A 16,425-nucleotide genomic window follows, 5' to 3' on the forward strand; every position below is an offset into this window, starting at 1 on the left:
TGGTTGTTGCCTTCTGATACATTAATATGTGTGTTATTCACCAACTTCCGATGCAAAGATTCAATCTATGAAACATCAGGGCTGATATTAAACAATTTTATAGAGAGGGAGGAGGCTGAAGAGGCTAAAACCTTGCAAATTACAAGCATAGCAGGGGACAACTCTGTAGTTTGCACCGGACTGTTTGTGTTGAAGTCACTTCATAAATCTCTTAAAGTTGATCTGTTCCTCAGTTCCATTATATTATATTGACATATTTCGGATTGGAAATATTAGTTCATTGGGACTGGTTGGTCATCAGAGGGATCAAGTTTCGACAAGCAATGGCCACAGATGCCTGCTCTCACACAATGCAGTCTCCAACCCCCTGGTGAGTGTCTGGGGCCTGGCCTGTGCAAGGCAGGATTTCACATTCAAAAGAGACTTTACTTAGAAGTAGGACTACTTCAAAGGAGAAATTCGGTATAAGAAGGGCACCCAAACCCACAGATTGGGAAAAAACCCTTCTGGAAACAAGAGGAACCTCTGCCTGGAGAAGAGCTGAAGAGCTGAGGCAGAAGAGCTGCCCCGCCTATGACTGTACTTTGTGGAGCTATCCTGGAGTTCCCGCTTCTGCCAGAGTAAGTGGGCAAAGACTGGACTTTGTGTACCTTCCATCTTGAGAAGAAATCTCCAAGGGCTTGATCTTGAGCTTGCCTCCTGTTGTTTGAAGTCTCAGGGACAACAAAGACTTCTCTCTGCCAGCACCTGGAGTCTCCTACTTTGCCCTGTGGTGCCCATCCAGTTCCTGGGACCCTGAAAGGAGAAGCGGGCAACCTAAAGACAAGGAAATCCACACACAGAGTGCTGTGCGGGGAAAGATCGACCCAACTCTGATCTTTGGCTGAAGAAACAACGCACCACCGGTTCTGCAGCTGAGAAACGATGCTTGCAGGAAACGCAACCAAAGAATCGACGAACGGAGCAGGAGAAACGATGCACAGCATCGCTGATGGAGGCTGGGAGATCACAACCCGCGCTGCAGGGTTTTTGGATCATCGTGCGGCTGGATTTCCCACTCAAGTACCACTGTGTGTGGAAACACAACGCAAGGCCTGCCCGGACCCGAGAGTGCTGACCGGATTGACGCATCGTTCTCCTGCGGAGAGAAGAAATGACGCGCTCAACCCGGCGAAAGGAGAAACAACGCACGGTCCCGCTCGTGAGTGGAATCAACGCCTCGCAAGCCCTTTTTGATGTGCACTCGCCGGTGCAGGGTTATTTTTGATGCACCCTAGGTACTTTTTCACGCTAACAGCATTAGTGTGTGTTTAAAACTACTTAAAGACTCTTTTTGATTTTTAATTGATAACTTGACTTGTGTATTGTGGATTTTTATTGTTTTGGTCTTGTTTTGTTTAGATAAATATTTCCTATTTTTCTTAACTGGTGTTGTGTCATTTTGTAGTGTTTTCATTACGTTACTGAGTGTGTTGGTACAAATACTTTACACCTAGCACTCTGAAGTTAAGCCTACTGCTCTGCCAAGCTACCAAGCGGGTAAGCAGGGGTTAGCTGAGGGTGATTCTCTTTTACCCTGACTAGAGTGAGGGTCCTTGCTTGAACGGGGGTAACCTGACTGTTAACTAAAGACCCCATTTCTAACAAGGGCTACTTGGGGTGGAATGAGCACAGCCTGAATGTTCATCCTCAGTCTGGTTGGAAAAGGGAGCCACACATCCTTAAAGCCTCAGTCCTCCTGTTGCTGTGCAAAATAGTGATTTTTTATAACTGGACTTATTTGAGGAATCAAAAAGGGTGCCAAAAATGCCTGGTGTGCATGGCAGCGCCTCAAAGTAGCATTTCGACGTCTCAGAAAGGCTGGGAATTTGTGTGCTCCTCCTTATTACTTAGGAGACGGCACAAAGTATTTGGAAGAGGACTGCCCCACTGAGACATACTTCCACATTACAGCTACTTTTCCATGCAGGATTCATATGTTTGAATAGATCAGATGACACAGTTAACATATGTGTTTATACTTCTCAATGTACCGTGGTCAGTGTGCAAAGTAATTCTGTCTCATAGAGCAAAAAATGAAGAATGAATGTGGTATCTTTGTAGTGACTCTCATTGACAATCATACTTATGTTTAAGATGCTAAATCAACCTGTTGGCCTGCAAACTACAAGGAGCTCTTTCAGTGCAGCTGTCATCCTTTCCATGCCTTGGAATGCTGAACCATCATACATGAATTACTTACTTTTACCCACTCTGCTGGCCTCAGCCAAAGTGCAAGGGTGTTGTGTAGAGCATCTTTCTCTATGCCCTGCTCATCATAACCAGCAGCACATACAAATTGTATTTAAGCCCTACTTCCTGTTTGGTTGCACCACGTTACTCCAAATGAAGCATAAGCCTCTCAATTGTCACTATTTATGGTTGCCACCCAAGACAGCATTCACAAGAGATAAATCCTACAAATTCTGAATCCTGTATATGTAGGAGATCCAATCAAAGATGTACTATGTAATAGCTTGTCATCCACATTGCCCACTTCAAATCAAGCCTTATGACCAGCAAAGAATAAAGTAAGTAGGTGGCGTAAGGCCCTGCACCGGAGAAACCTTGCACCAAAACAATTCTGTGGCTGAATACTGGGAAAACTAGGGGGTTTACAGGATTGCCACCTGTTTAAATGGGTGAAAATGGCAACATTTATTTTAATTTGTTAAGGTTGAACTTTATAAACATGGTTGCTTTTATCGATTATCAATATGATTAGTGAAGACTGAGGTTTTTTGCACAACAAAGCGTACATGCTCAATTATGATTCTTAACTATTTTAGTTGTCCACAATACACAAATAAATCAAAGTCTGAAGAGTATACCTTACACGAAATATATACTAAGCTCATTGTAAGGTAAAAGGAATTTCAGAGAGGGATCCCACACATCCATTTAGGCTGAAATTCGTCTGTACAGTGTCTAACTCAGAGGCTGTGTCAGTGTTCCGAACTGATCATAGAGTTAGAATGTAACACTTTTAGAAATCTCTGCAAATATGTAAATAAATATAACAAATCACTGAGTACTATTTAATTTGTCTATACGGTATAGTTTATGCAAAAAAATCGATGACAAACAAAATACGGATTCACTTAACTATTTGGAAGAGTCTGAAAGTCTATCCTTTCTGAACCCCAAACGGCCAGAATTCCAAATGCACCTTCTAAAAATCATCAATAGCCCCTACTTCTAATAATACTCTTTTTGCTACTACCACCAATAAAGATGAAAAAAAGAACAATGATTTAATGATAACAATACCACAAATACTATAATTAATATCAAAAACATGTTTAGGTGGTATTTACTGCCACACTTTCATCTTTTTTAAATATTAAGTGCTTTAAGTAGTGTAAATACAATGTGTTACTAATAAACAACTCGTTGACCGAACCTCAGAAAGAGGAAAGTCTGACCTAGCCATACCGCCTTTCGAAGTCATTATCTTTTGGTCACACCTGATTTCAGCAGCAGTAACCTAATTTATTGGGTTAACTTGCTTGACAGAGATTTCTTCTACAGCATAAAATAAGTATTAACCACAATCCCGATCTTTAGGACCCAGTCTTGATGCATCAAATATGAGAACATATATAATATGTCTTACACCACGTTCTACCAGAGAAGGCAACAATATGTTGCTGAATCTTTTACAATATCGTACAGCCCCAATTTACCGAATGTCCTTCACTTTAATATTTAAATATGTATTCAGTTTTAAGTGATATTAAGGCCATTTTCACTAAACTAATGGCTTTGGTTGATTTTTCAAACCTATCCAAATGTCTGGGCCTGCTGCTTCTGCTAGTTTTGTATGAAGTATTAAAATGCTCCCATCTCGCACAATGTCCCCATCTTTGAGTTTATGAATATAAATTAAAGTGGAAATGAACTAGCGGGATTCCAAACGGATAAGATCACAGGTTTCGAGATGCATTCATGAGATGCATTTCCAATCTTTCCTTCTGAACTACTAAGTGGAAATTTCCAGTTCTGCCCTTGGCTCACAAAGTTCAGAAAAGGCATGGCCAAATGTAATAACAATAAGCTATGTCTCCTAAATCTATAGGTGTAATGCTATTTACCAGGGAATGTACGTAGTTGTATGAAACATGTAAAAAAATCACTTGTGTTAATTTACATGATGGTGATAATTCCGTTCTTTAACATTCATTGTGGCTATTTTATTTGTTACGTTACTGTAGGAAGGTGCACGTGTGTGTGTATGTATAATAAATGCACATGTGGATCTCTCCATAACATATTAAAATATATTGAACATGACATCTGTAGAAAACAATTACGGCTTCTAAAGAAAATGAGTAATGTGTAGTAGGTCGGTTGTTTCACATAAAAAATGCAGATTTTGAGCAGGAGAAAGTTTCAGTACACCTACATGAAGACAAAGGCGAAACATACTTAATGTGGCTGCTTCAGAGAAATGTCTACAGATGTCTTTAAATGACATGATCTTTATCACATTGGTAATGAGCCATCCAGGTTTCAAATCGTTTTAGTATAGGTGGAAACAAATGACAAAAGTTGCTAGTAGGCATGCATGTTTAATAACTTGGTGTTATTCCAAAGTTGATATGTCATCAATTGAAAGAGGGACCTCCCACCATGCAAGTCACTGAATCCTCTTTGCCCATGCACGATCCCCCGTTATAGGAGCATGTCTATCAGAACCTCTTTCAGAGAGTCACGTGGCAAGCAGGAGTTACTGGGCTTAACCGCATTGGTCAAGGATTTTACTCCTTTTTGTTCCAGGGCTCAACCTACTATTTTTCTCGAGCACCTTGGGCAGGAGGACCTTCAGCACTTGCCTCTCAGTGATAGTGTGGGTCGAGCTGTCCAAGGCTTCTGTGGGGAGATAGATGCAAGGAGAATGGAGTCTCAAAACTCAAAATACATCCAGCAACCTCAGTGAATGAATATCCAACCAGATACTCACTTTTATGACAAAAGCTGTATTTATGTACAAACACAAAGTGAAATATGAAACACACAAAGAATATGCACAGCCCTCCAAAGTCCAGTACTCTAGCATTGTCTGGGCAATGTCCTGAATCCCACGTTCTTGTCTACTGGTAGTGGCTATTCCCAATTTATGATAGGTAACATTTAAATTATGTCTTGCAATCAAGTCAGAGTCTTAGAAGTTCCACAATAGCTTTCTACAAGTAAGGGCAGTGCTAGGAGTCAAAGCAAGATCTCCTCAGGGCTTTGTGGCCCGGTGATCAGTCTTGCCCTCTCCTGCTGGTGTTATTGTGTGGAAGGACCCTGGCAGTGGTCATAATCTGGTGTCACGGTACACTGGAGCAAATGCCAGTGATGAGTGGGAGTTTTGTTGCTTCAGGCAAGGCAGATGGACATCTATATTGCTCTTGCTGTGATGTGGTAAGTTCCCCTGATCCTGCTGGCAGGTTGGGGCTGTGATTTGACTTCCAATGTTCTAGTCAGCACTCCAGGTGCACATGTCAGAACCTATTGTGCTTCACGGTCACACTCTGTGCTCAGGTGATGGCCCTTTCTTTTACCAATGGGGCACCAGAGAAAAGGGTCTTGCTCTTCACAGCGGCCCACTTTGAGGTTACAGACTTTTGGGCAGAACACGGGCAGACAGCACAATCGGGGTTATCTTCATGGTGGCTCCCTCTGGTATATGGGTCAACCCATTTGGGCAACCACATAAGAGCAGCTCAATCGGTGCAACAGCAATTATCTTCACAGAACCCCCTCCCTCTAGCATGCTCGGTCACCAACTTTGGGCGGTACATGGATGGACGGCCTGACGGTGAGGCTGCACTTACCTTCACATTGGCCAACTCTGGTGTACAGGGTTGCTGATTTGGGCAACACAAGGGAGGATGGCACTATCTATGTGACAGTAATTATCTTTGCAGCAGGCTTCTCTAGGAAGTAGGGTTGCTCACTTTGGGGCAGTAGATACACAGACTTCGCAATAGATGTGGCAATAATTATTTTCCCAGAATGCCCCCTCTTCCAGACAGGATTGTCAACTTTGGGCAGCATATGGGTGGATGACCAGATCTATGTGGTGATAATTAAGATCATGGCTGCCCCCACTGGCAAATGGCAGCACATGTGTCAAAGGCTCAGCTGGTGAGACTTGAGGGACCACTCACCAGGAACCCCCACATGGCCTCCCTCCTTCCAGGCACTCTACTCCTCCTAACAGGGACCTATGATTTCAGCAGGCAGGCAGATGCTGGTGCTCCAGGCCCCAGAGCAGATATCCTGTCACCCAGCTGGGAGACTTGCAGAAACCGTTACTCTTATACATGATTGCCATCCAGGCATACATCCTTCTAAAAGGTTTACATTAAAAATAGTCACCACTAGATTGAGCTCCTTGGATCCCTGGATGCAGGTCATCTGCATGACCATTATCTTCCTTCACCTCTCTGCTGTGTGTAACATATTCAGCAGTTATATACTATTCAGCCCAATGAAAGATACAGTGGGCCTGTCAACCCTATTTTAGAGTGTTCAAATACATTTTCTCTAGCACACATCAGGAAATAAAAAAAAGCCTTGAGCATTACACCAAAATAACCAATATTTACAGATTCTCTATGAATACACTTTGATCCCATTCTAAATAAGTACCTACATACAGCACCCTTAATATAAGAAACTGTCATGTGTTACCAGTATAAATCTAATGACTTTGCAACATAGGTGAGATTTAATTGTGTCTAAAGCTGAGTTATATATGCCAATATCTTTATAGTGCCCAGCAGGTCAAAGAAAGGGTTGACTCTGCTAGTCCAGCAAGTTACAATCTGTTGTCAAATGACCATCAGATTGTTCCTTGATTATTGCACCAATATTTATGTATCTGTGAGAAAGTCACTGAAACGCTTGAGATAAAAGATAAATTAGATGATTTGTTTGCTTCCACAAGCAATTCTATCCAGTGTCCCTACAGTTTTTTCAGCCTAGTCTTAGGTCTCCTTTTGTGAGCTTGGTTACATTCAAGTCGCATGCTTGTATGATGTACTTGGTGTATGAGACAGAGACAAAAACTAACACAGAACAGACAGCTGATAAACAACTTCAGGTCCAGATGAAGGTAGGTATAAAAGTAGCAAAAATGTGGTATAGGACCACAAACAAATGATTAGGAATTGGGTGACTTGGAATTAAAATGGATGTAACTGTTATTTTAAGGCCTATTTTCTGTGTTTATTTGGAAGGCATGGGAAAGAATCAATGAGCAACCTAGACTACTGTGCTCTGAGGTTCAGACAGAGGGAAACATTGCACCTAGACATAAAGAGAACTGTGAACCTCTGGTCAGTCAAGGACCAGTAGATTTCAGGTGATACACAAAAGGATTTCACTGCCTTCGATTGGCTTCGTAGCAGTCTGGCAGAGATAAACTCTTGGGTGAAAAAGCACCAGGTGGAGTTTGCACTGACAGAGGCAACTGTAAGGTAATAGATCTTCAGTCAAGGCAGCAGGGTAGTCTACAGTAGTTTCCATGTTAATAGCTCTTCAAGACAAATACATTTTGTGTAGTCACTGCCTTCAGATGTGGTCAAATCAGCCTTGATTCTTTGGAATCATCTTGAGGGAAGCGCAGAATGCAGAATTTCAAAAGTGTAACACTCTGAAGCATATTTCTCTTTTAGCCAGAGTACTTTGTGGACTGCAGAAAATGTGGTTCCAAATAAAACAGCCACATTGAATATGCCACTGTGAGTGCACTGTTCCCTCCATGTTCAAGGCAATAAAAGGGGTAGTCTGAACTGGGAATTGTTTTCTTATATTTTGCCAGCGACCGATGCCCTGAGACCTGCAGACCTGATGTTGGCTATATAGAGCTCCCAGGAATAACTTTTAATCAAGATAGACTCAGTCACAATTGAGGTCAATTTACAATGAGTGGACTTTAGGAAGGTGTTGGATAGGGCCACCACAGCATAGGAGACTGTAGGGGTTCTGCATCGGAAAGAATGTACTCTGCCTTTTACGTGACAATGTGTAAATCCTCTAAAGGCTGGTGGCCTGGCTGGACGAAAGGATAGAGGACGCTGAGGGCCAATCCCGAAGCAATAATTTCAGATTCATATGGTTTCTGGAGAAGGTAGATGGACAATGAGCAGAACTGGTTTTAGAGGACTGGACTGATAATGCCCTACTCCTCAAGGGGCTGTCAAAGTTCACCACTGAGCAGGCCACAGGGTGCTAGTTTCCCCACCGAAGTCTAGGGTGCAGTAGAGAGCCCTTATTGCATGTCAGTTGAATATTGGGAACTGAGGCACTCTTCTACAGTAGGTGCTGGTGTGGGCCCTCCACAGTTTGAAAAGAAACCTAGTTCAGTCTTCCCAGATTAGACACAAAAGATAGAGAACCAATGAAATGCTCATCTGTTTGTCAAGAAGTGTATGAGGGACCATATTCTAAAATATAGCCTTATGTTCCTTATGTTAGTGAAAATAGGAGTTTTGAATGGAGGGAAGGTGTTGGTCTTTTTCATCCCAAAAGAAGCAAGAAACTGGTTGGAAACCCTGGCTGGTATCCTTACTGGGTTACTGTGGGGAGAGAATCACCAATAGAAAGTACACAGAGGCACTCAACCCAGTGTGTGAACGAATAGTCTGGATGACACGCTGCAGACAGGAAGGATTGTCGTCTGCCCAGATGGCACCCTTCTAGACACAACATTGTGCTGGATTTAAGGGAATCTTTTCAGAGACAAAGGAGTCATCCTGGAACAGGCAGTGACAGTACAGACATTGGACCATCCTAAACTATGTGTTCCTTAATCTGAGTACTAAAACTGACCATGGGGCGTAAGACTAGGTGAGCGGTTCCAGAGGCCCCCTGGCTGAGCTTCAGACTTGGTTCTGCACCTCTTGGAATGAACACTTCAGAGCTTCTGGGTTTTGTTGCTTGCATCGCTCCTGTGTAATGGGCGTGGGGTCCTATTGATATGCATTGTGATTATGCTCCCTGAATAGAATAAGGAGGTGTGTGGACACAGAAGAGGAGCTTGGGTGTCCTGGCCTCACAACTTCTGAGACCTGGCCGCTAGCAAAGCAGAAAATTCTTGTTTGAAGTGGGTTGTTCTCTTTTTGATACACGGAGGGGGATGCTAGTTTCCGATCTGCCTGTTGCTGTATAGGGAAACTTGGCAATACTGCCCATGGGTGGGGTTGTTGGGACTGTATTTTGTTAGTAACTGTTTGTTGTTCTGGGAAATCATAGGCTGCTCCTGTATTATGTGGTCCTAGTTCCCACCCCTGCTGCACCTAAGGGGTGGTTGAATGTATGGGGTCCTACAGGGCCAGGGCCCGGACTGAACTAGTAAATGAACACCAGAGGACTGGCCCAGTTAGAGAAATGTCTCAGTATGTATGCCCATCAGAAGTGATATAATGTGTCCATTGCCTTACTACAGGGAACTGATGTCTGGGGGGAGAGTGACTCTAGTCTCCAGAAAAGGTAGAAGGGACAACTATATGCCACCGCCTGTTCTGGGCATGCCTGGGGTGCACCGATATGGGTGGCCCCTGTTGTTACCTTCTAACACAAGGGGCATGTGCTTGACCTGGAAGGGAGGTAAGTGATCCTGATTGGTACCTTTGCGTGGTCAAGAGATATTCTTGTTGAATGTATATGCACCTGATAATGATTGTTCAGACTTCTACGGTAGGGTGGCAGCAGCCACCTCGGCCTACCTTGTGGGGGAGATTATTCTGGCAGGCGACTCTAATTGCATCCTACACAGGGTAATTGATCACAAGCAATTCAGACGCAACACAAAACCGATAATGTGAGGGGCATAACATGACATGTTACTGGGCCTTATCCTTGTTGATATCTGGCATGAAAGACACCAGATGGAGAAGGTATACTCAGGCTACATGCCTGCCGCGGGGACACACAGCCGATTGGACTACTTCTTTGTGTCTGTCCGAATGGCACAAGGGGTGACGGACATGTCCTGTTTGTCCCGCTACCTGTCAGACTATTCCCATGTACTGATGGGTTTTTGGAGGGAGCGGGGGTACCTGGCAATACCACTGTGGAGGCTTCTGGCAGAGGTGCTGACAGACCCCCCCTTTTGCAGAGATGGTGGGCAAAGCATTGTCTCACTACTTTGCAGAGAATTGGGGCAGCATGGGGAACAGGGCGGTGGACTGCGACGCAATGAAGGTGGTCCTCTGTAGCATGTTCTACTTATGGCATCACGTGCCAATTGGAACATGATTTGGGCAAACAGGAGGAGAGCTTGGGAATCATAGAGAGGGTGCTACTCAGAAACCTGATAGACTTCCATAGCGGCAACAGAACTGTTGGATGACTGGCACAAACTGGAGAATTAAATCCATACAGAACACAGCCAGAGACTACAAAGGGTGGCAAGACAGGGGCAATGTTTGCCCGAATGTCTCAACAGGATGAGCAGCAGATCTCTGTATTGGTGATCCGATATGTCACAGGGTTCCTGATTAGCACACAGTTAGCCATTAATGTGGTACTCAAGTTCCATCTATGCAGGATATACATCCTACAAAGACCGAGGACACCAAACAGACTGAGCGACCTGGGTGCAGAATGCTTCATCAGGATGGTGTTCCTGTGCCCCGTTGTCATTAACCACAACTCTGTGGACATGCCCCTTTCCCGTGAGGAGATTCTCATGGTGATCAAGAGGTTGAGCACAACGAAAACCCAGAGGAGAGATGGTCTCCTAGCAGATTTTTACCAAAGCTATGCAAGTACGATGGTGGACAGATTACTAAAGGTCTACCATGAGGCCTTCCAAAGGGAAGACTTCCAGACACCATGTGTGAAGTGGTGATTGTGGTGGTACAGAAACCGGGCAAGGGCCCAACGGAGGCCTCCTTGTACAAACCACTCTTGCTGTTAAATGTGGATATTAAAATTCTCAGTGGCTTATTGGTTGCACATTTGTTGAACCATCGCTCAGCTTTAATACACATTGACCAATCTGGATTCATCCCAAAGAGAAGCACCCTTTATAATTTGAGAGGGCTATTGCATGCATATCATGTGCCACAGTTATGGGGAGATGCTTATGCCCTGGCATTTCTTTACATCAAACAAGCATTTGACTCAGTGGACTGGAACTACCTCTGGCAGGCACTAGAAAAGGCGGGCTGGGTCCCAAGTATATACAATGGAATAAATTATTCTACACCGACCTGGATGCCAGAGTACGGATGCGTAAGGTGGTCTTGGATTGATTTCAGTTGCATGGGGCAATAGGCAGGGGTGTTCTCTGTTGCCACTCCTGTTTACCTTGTAACTGTAGAGCTGATGGTGGAGATGCTGCCCCAGGGGATCGTGGTCAGGGAGACAACACATTTGGTTTCCTTTTACAAAGATGATGCTCTGATCTATTTGAGGTGGCCCCACTGGGGGAGCTAGGTGAGATTCTGGCAGAGGCACTCCCAAAGGTGGGGCTCCCCTGGGTGTTGGATGGCATGAGGTACGTGGGGATCAGAATTACAGACATGAGCAGATGTTCTCCATATATCAACTGCAAGTGTCTGTGCTCGCAGCGCTGGGAGTCCTTCGAGTAGCCATGCGCTATATAAACTCACATAACATAACATGTTCTTGAAATCTTAATATTGGCAGGGTGGTGGATGGGTTGCAGGCTTTGGTCTGGTTCTCAAGAAATCTCCCTTTGTCATTGATAAAGAAAGTAGCCCTCATAAATATGGTTCTGCTCTCCCGGTGCCTGTATATCCTGCAGGGAACTCTTTATGAGATTTTTCTGATGATATTTCACAGACATAGATAGCCTCATCATTGACCTGCTGTGTGCGAATAAGCAGAAACATACTGCGCATGACCACAGGTCACATAGAAGTCCCCAGCAAGGAATTATACTACATGGAGGAACATTTATAGCATGCTTTCCACTAACTGGACCCCGATGACAACTGGGAGAAATGGATCCTAACTGCTCCCATTATGGGTTGTCGCTGCCTGTTTTGCTGATGGGGGGGGGGGTGCAAGGGTGCCTCCAGGCACACCCTATATAATGTGCCAGGTGCGTAGACTGTGGGAGATGGCGGTCACAAGGGTGATATGCCGAGCTCCATCTGCACTAGATTCACCACTGTGGTCACTGCAGTTGTTCCTCAAGATAGCTGAGACCATGTCTGTACAGAAATGGAAGGGTGGGAGTTGTGACTCACTGAGTGACCAGTACCCCGGTGGACAGTTCATCACGAAGGAAGACTCAACCCTTCGCACTGGGGACGGGTCAGTAATTGTAATACGCAAAGGTTTCTGCAATGGCACGTGAGCTGTGGCTGTGTTTCCTGGTGGTGCAGCTGCCATCCCACCTACTAATGGCACTCCTGGCCATGGCATGTGGGGTTCTGATTGATATCTAACATGTATCCGGTATTGCAGGACGATCTCCCTGGAGCGAGACTTCGCATACATGAAAAATGAGAGGAGGGGCTTGAGGCACCCATGACTGCTAGAGATTGGGAGCATGTACAGGAAGGGGTGAAGACGGTTAGCTCCAATGCTAGATTGAAATTGATACAGTATAATTATTTACACCAGACATATCTTTCTTGAAAAACAATACCCGAACAAATTGCTGTGCCTGGTGTGGGAGGACTGAGATGGACTTCCTACACGTAGTATAACATTGCCCATCCTTCACATCCTTCTGGCAGGAAGTACTGAAGAACCTTTATTTGAGCCACCAGTTGGGCACTGCAGCCCACGATACCAAAAGTTCTGTTGAACCTGATGCCCTCTTATGAAAATAGAAAACTCAGTAGGAATTGTATACTGTTTGGCCTGCTGTTGGCAAAACACTGAATAGCTATACATAGGCCCGAGATGGCTTCAGGATTACGCTACCTCAGTATTCCGTGTTTGCACATTTAATTGCAGCAGCCGCGTGTTTAAGAGGAGAGCTTTGGGGCCCGGCACGTTTTTATTTACAAATTAAGCACTAGACCAACGCCTCTGTATCTATTACCCAACAAAACGTTAATAAAGAGTATGTAAAAAAAAAAACGAAATCATGTAAAATGCAACTTTACAACATCCATGATTGTTGAGTACTTCAGAAAATAAAGCATTGCATTGAATAGTAACATGCCGTGCATTGCGAAACCAATGATTTATGTTTGTTCCTCCTCCTACCTGCTGTCACTCTGAATTTACAGCACAACAATCAGTACACATTCGATGAGACTGATACATGAAGAGAGAAGAAAATGTTCCCGCATTAACTAAAACAAGTGCGTTCATACCTCAGTGTAAAATCCTCTTACACTGAAATACAAACATTTGTGCCAGTTTGTTGAATTCGTTTGGGGCTGAAATGTAAAATAATGTAGCAATGCTTTTTAAAACAGTTTGAATACTCCGGAGTGTGAGCACTTCTGAGATGAACGCTAACTCATTCCCAAATATAATCTAACTTTTTTTTATATATTTTGGAACAGAAACAGCAAGCAACAGCAAAAATTGGCACTACACCACTTGTTCTCCGCATTCAGTTGAAATATATTGTAACAGCTGGATTTACTGAGAGAAGCAATTATTAAAATTAGAGCCAACTTGTTTCAATTCTCAAGGACGCACATGTATGAAGAAAAAGAACAGTGATTGCTCAATGAATCTGTAGCACACCGACCCACCTGGAAGAAACTATTACTCAACCAAAGGTATCTGAGTGCGGGATGGCGGGGCAAATCACAGACTGATGACAGTGAGACAACAAGCGCAACATTGGCTCTAGTGGAAGCAAATAAAATGGGGCCACTATCCCCTTGTTTGGTAGTTGAAGGTAGCTGTAATTGAAGTGTAGTGGACCCATCAGACCTCTTAGCCTCGGTCCCACTGTACCGGCTGTACAATTAATAGTTACGCCCTAGACGAAAGAATATCACTGTTGGTCCCCGAGGCAAACACAACACCTGTAATCAGAAAAATGCACTAGCGAAATTCCGGAAATTGGGCACCATACGGCCATGGTAAACATTATCCTGAATCTGGTATGGAACAAAAATGCCTGACACCCGAAATCTCCACAAGGTAAGTGTACATAGCTATAAATAGATGTTAGGTTTGATGATGTGGAATTAGGAATAACAAATCTACACTTTCCAAAGCATACTTATCTCCACAGTATTCAGGTTGTGAATATTTTTGCTAGTCAGCACGATTTTTAGTACACTACATTATGACATACAGCCTATTACTGTGATCTAAAAGTATTTATTTATTTTCATTTCATAGAAAGAGTGTTTCCATAAGAAATGCTGTACATATTTGCATGTTATGTAATATGTAACTCAGACATAGTTTGGTGGATAACATTAAAAGGGTGGTGGTAAGTGAGTGGCAATACAAAACATTTCAAGCATCGCAAGACATTACAAACATTATTATGTTCTAACAATATGTATGTAGGGACCAGGTTGACAAGAGGACGTGGCCAAGGGGACACTGAGGTTGAAAATGGTATAAGTCAGGATTGTGATGAGGGGAAAATCTAACTTTCTGCCTGTTTGAGAAGGTAATTATTTAGAGCAATTTTAAAAATGTAGAAGCAGGTTACCTGAAACACGGTGGAAGGGAGTGAATTCAAAGGATAAGGATCAAAGCAAGTAAAATTATAAAACATTTGAGGTGGCTAAAGTGGTTTTGTTATATATAGCTAGAAGATTTTGATTTTACAGTGAAGATTACAGCCGTGTGAGTGGCTAACGAGAATCGTAACTAAGTTGTTATGCAACAGCCCATTCATAGCTCTGAAGACTAGAAGAATAGTTTATATGATGCCCTGCTTTTGGTTGTCAACCAGCATATGCTAGCATTGGTTTGCCCACAAAGCATGTAAGATACACAAAAGAGTACTCCCCTTACTCAATTTTTCGCAAATTAACTCTTGCCATTGGCATCTTTGATATCTGGAAGAGATTCTACTACCCATAACATGGTGGCATATGTATTCACATAGTGATATTAGGTGCCTAGAACTGTTAGAGTCTGGCAGCCATCTTACAGTGGTATTAGAACTGAATGGCTATCAAAATCTTCAAACTAGACCACTTTAATTGTCAACAGTGTTAATTTGAGGGACTTGATAAGATGCTGTTTTAGGATGTCTTGGGTTGGTAATGTGAGAGGTTGCCTTTACTGTAGGGGAGGGAAGTGATGTTTAGCTTCTCACGTTCAGTTGTACTGGAATATAAATTATGAGGTGACTGGGGTTATCAATTAGAGGGTTAATATATAGTCTCATTATTGGCAGATGTTTTAGGAAGGAGGCAATGGGATTCTAATCTGGAGGATATATATTTAGTACTCAATCTGTTGAGTTTACTCATGATTCCTGACCTATTTATGTTCCTCCACAAATCTCTCATTTAACAGCAGCTAAACAAAGTCTTGGAATTTTTGTTTGTATTAAAGTATTTTACTTGGCAGTGACTGTTATTCACAAGGTAAGTGATATGGTGCTAGTTAAGCATTATTTGATTATCATAGCAAAATTACAATTTCACAATTAGACAAAATAAATTATACCTCTTCTAAAGTAACCATAAAGGTGACATTGTGTCCCTTTTGCACTGCAAGTCTGCCATCAGAAGTGACCATTTGTAGACCTTTTGGAGCCTTGCCTGGACACTTGTGAGATTTTGCTGAATACTGCTCCCGGAGACCATCTGTGCAGTTATTGGTCACAATTTTTCTATACCTGTGGAAAAATGACATATTGACGACTGTGCACCTTAATACAATTACAAAACGATTGAATTGATAGTAATTGCAAAATGGCTTCTCCTGTTTCTAGGCTCCATTTCAAAATTCATCAAGGAACCCGTGCAGCAATAAATATATCAAACGAGAGTCCAAAACATTATAACCTGCGAAACATGATTTAATGTCAATTAAAAATACTTTTATGTGAAACATGATTAGATGACTAAGGGGGTCATTCTGACCCCGGCAGTCCGAGACCGCCGGGGCCAGGGTCGGCGGGAGCACCGCCGACAGGCCGGCGGTGCCCCGCAGGGCATTCTGACCGCGGCGGTTCGGCCGCGGTCAGATGCGGAAAACCGGCGGTCTCCCGCCGGTTTTCCGCTGCCCTTGTGAATCCTCCATGGCGGCGGAGCGCGCTCCGCCGCCATGGGGATTCTGACACCCCCTACCGCCATCCTGTTCCTGGCGGGTCTCCCGCCAGGAACAGGATGGTGGTAGGGGGTGCCGCGGGGCCCCCGTAAGAGGGCCCCACTTTGTATTTCAGTGTCTGCTATGCAGACACTGAAATACGCGACGGGTGCCACTGCACCCGTCGCACCTTCCCACTCCGCCGGCTCAATTCTG

General features: G+C 43.6%; 1 protein-coding gene across 1 annotated transcript in view; it reads right to left on the reverse strand.

The window, feature by feature from the left end:
* SORCS3 (sortilin related VPS10 domain containing receptor 3) overlaps positions 1-16,425 on the reverse strand; it is a 2,578,554-nt gene that overhangs the window by 322,034 nt on the left and 2,240,095 nt on the right. Inside the window, exon 18 of the mRNA XM_069239432.1 lies at positions 15,625-15,796. Coding sequence (XP_069095533.1) covers positions 15,625-15,796 — 172 coding nt within the window. The remainder of the gene's footprint in view (positions 1-15,624; positions 15,797-16,425) is intronic.

This window comes from Pleurodeles waltl, chromosome 6, assembly GCF_031143425.1.
Source record: "Pleurodeles waltl isolate 20211129_DDA chromosome 6, aPleWal1.hap1.20221129, whole genome shotgun sequence".
NCBI lineage: Eukaryota > Metazoa > Chordata > Amphibia > Caudata > Salamandridae > Pleurodeles > Pleurodeles waltl.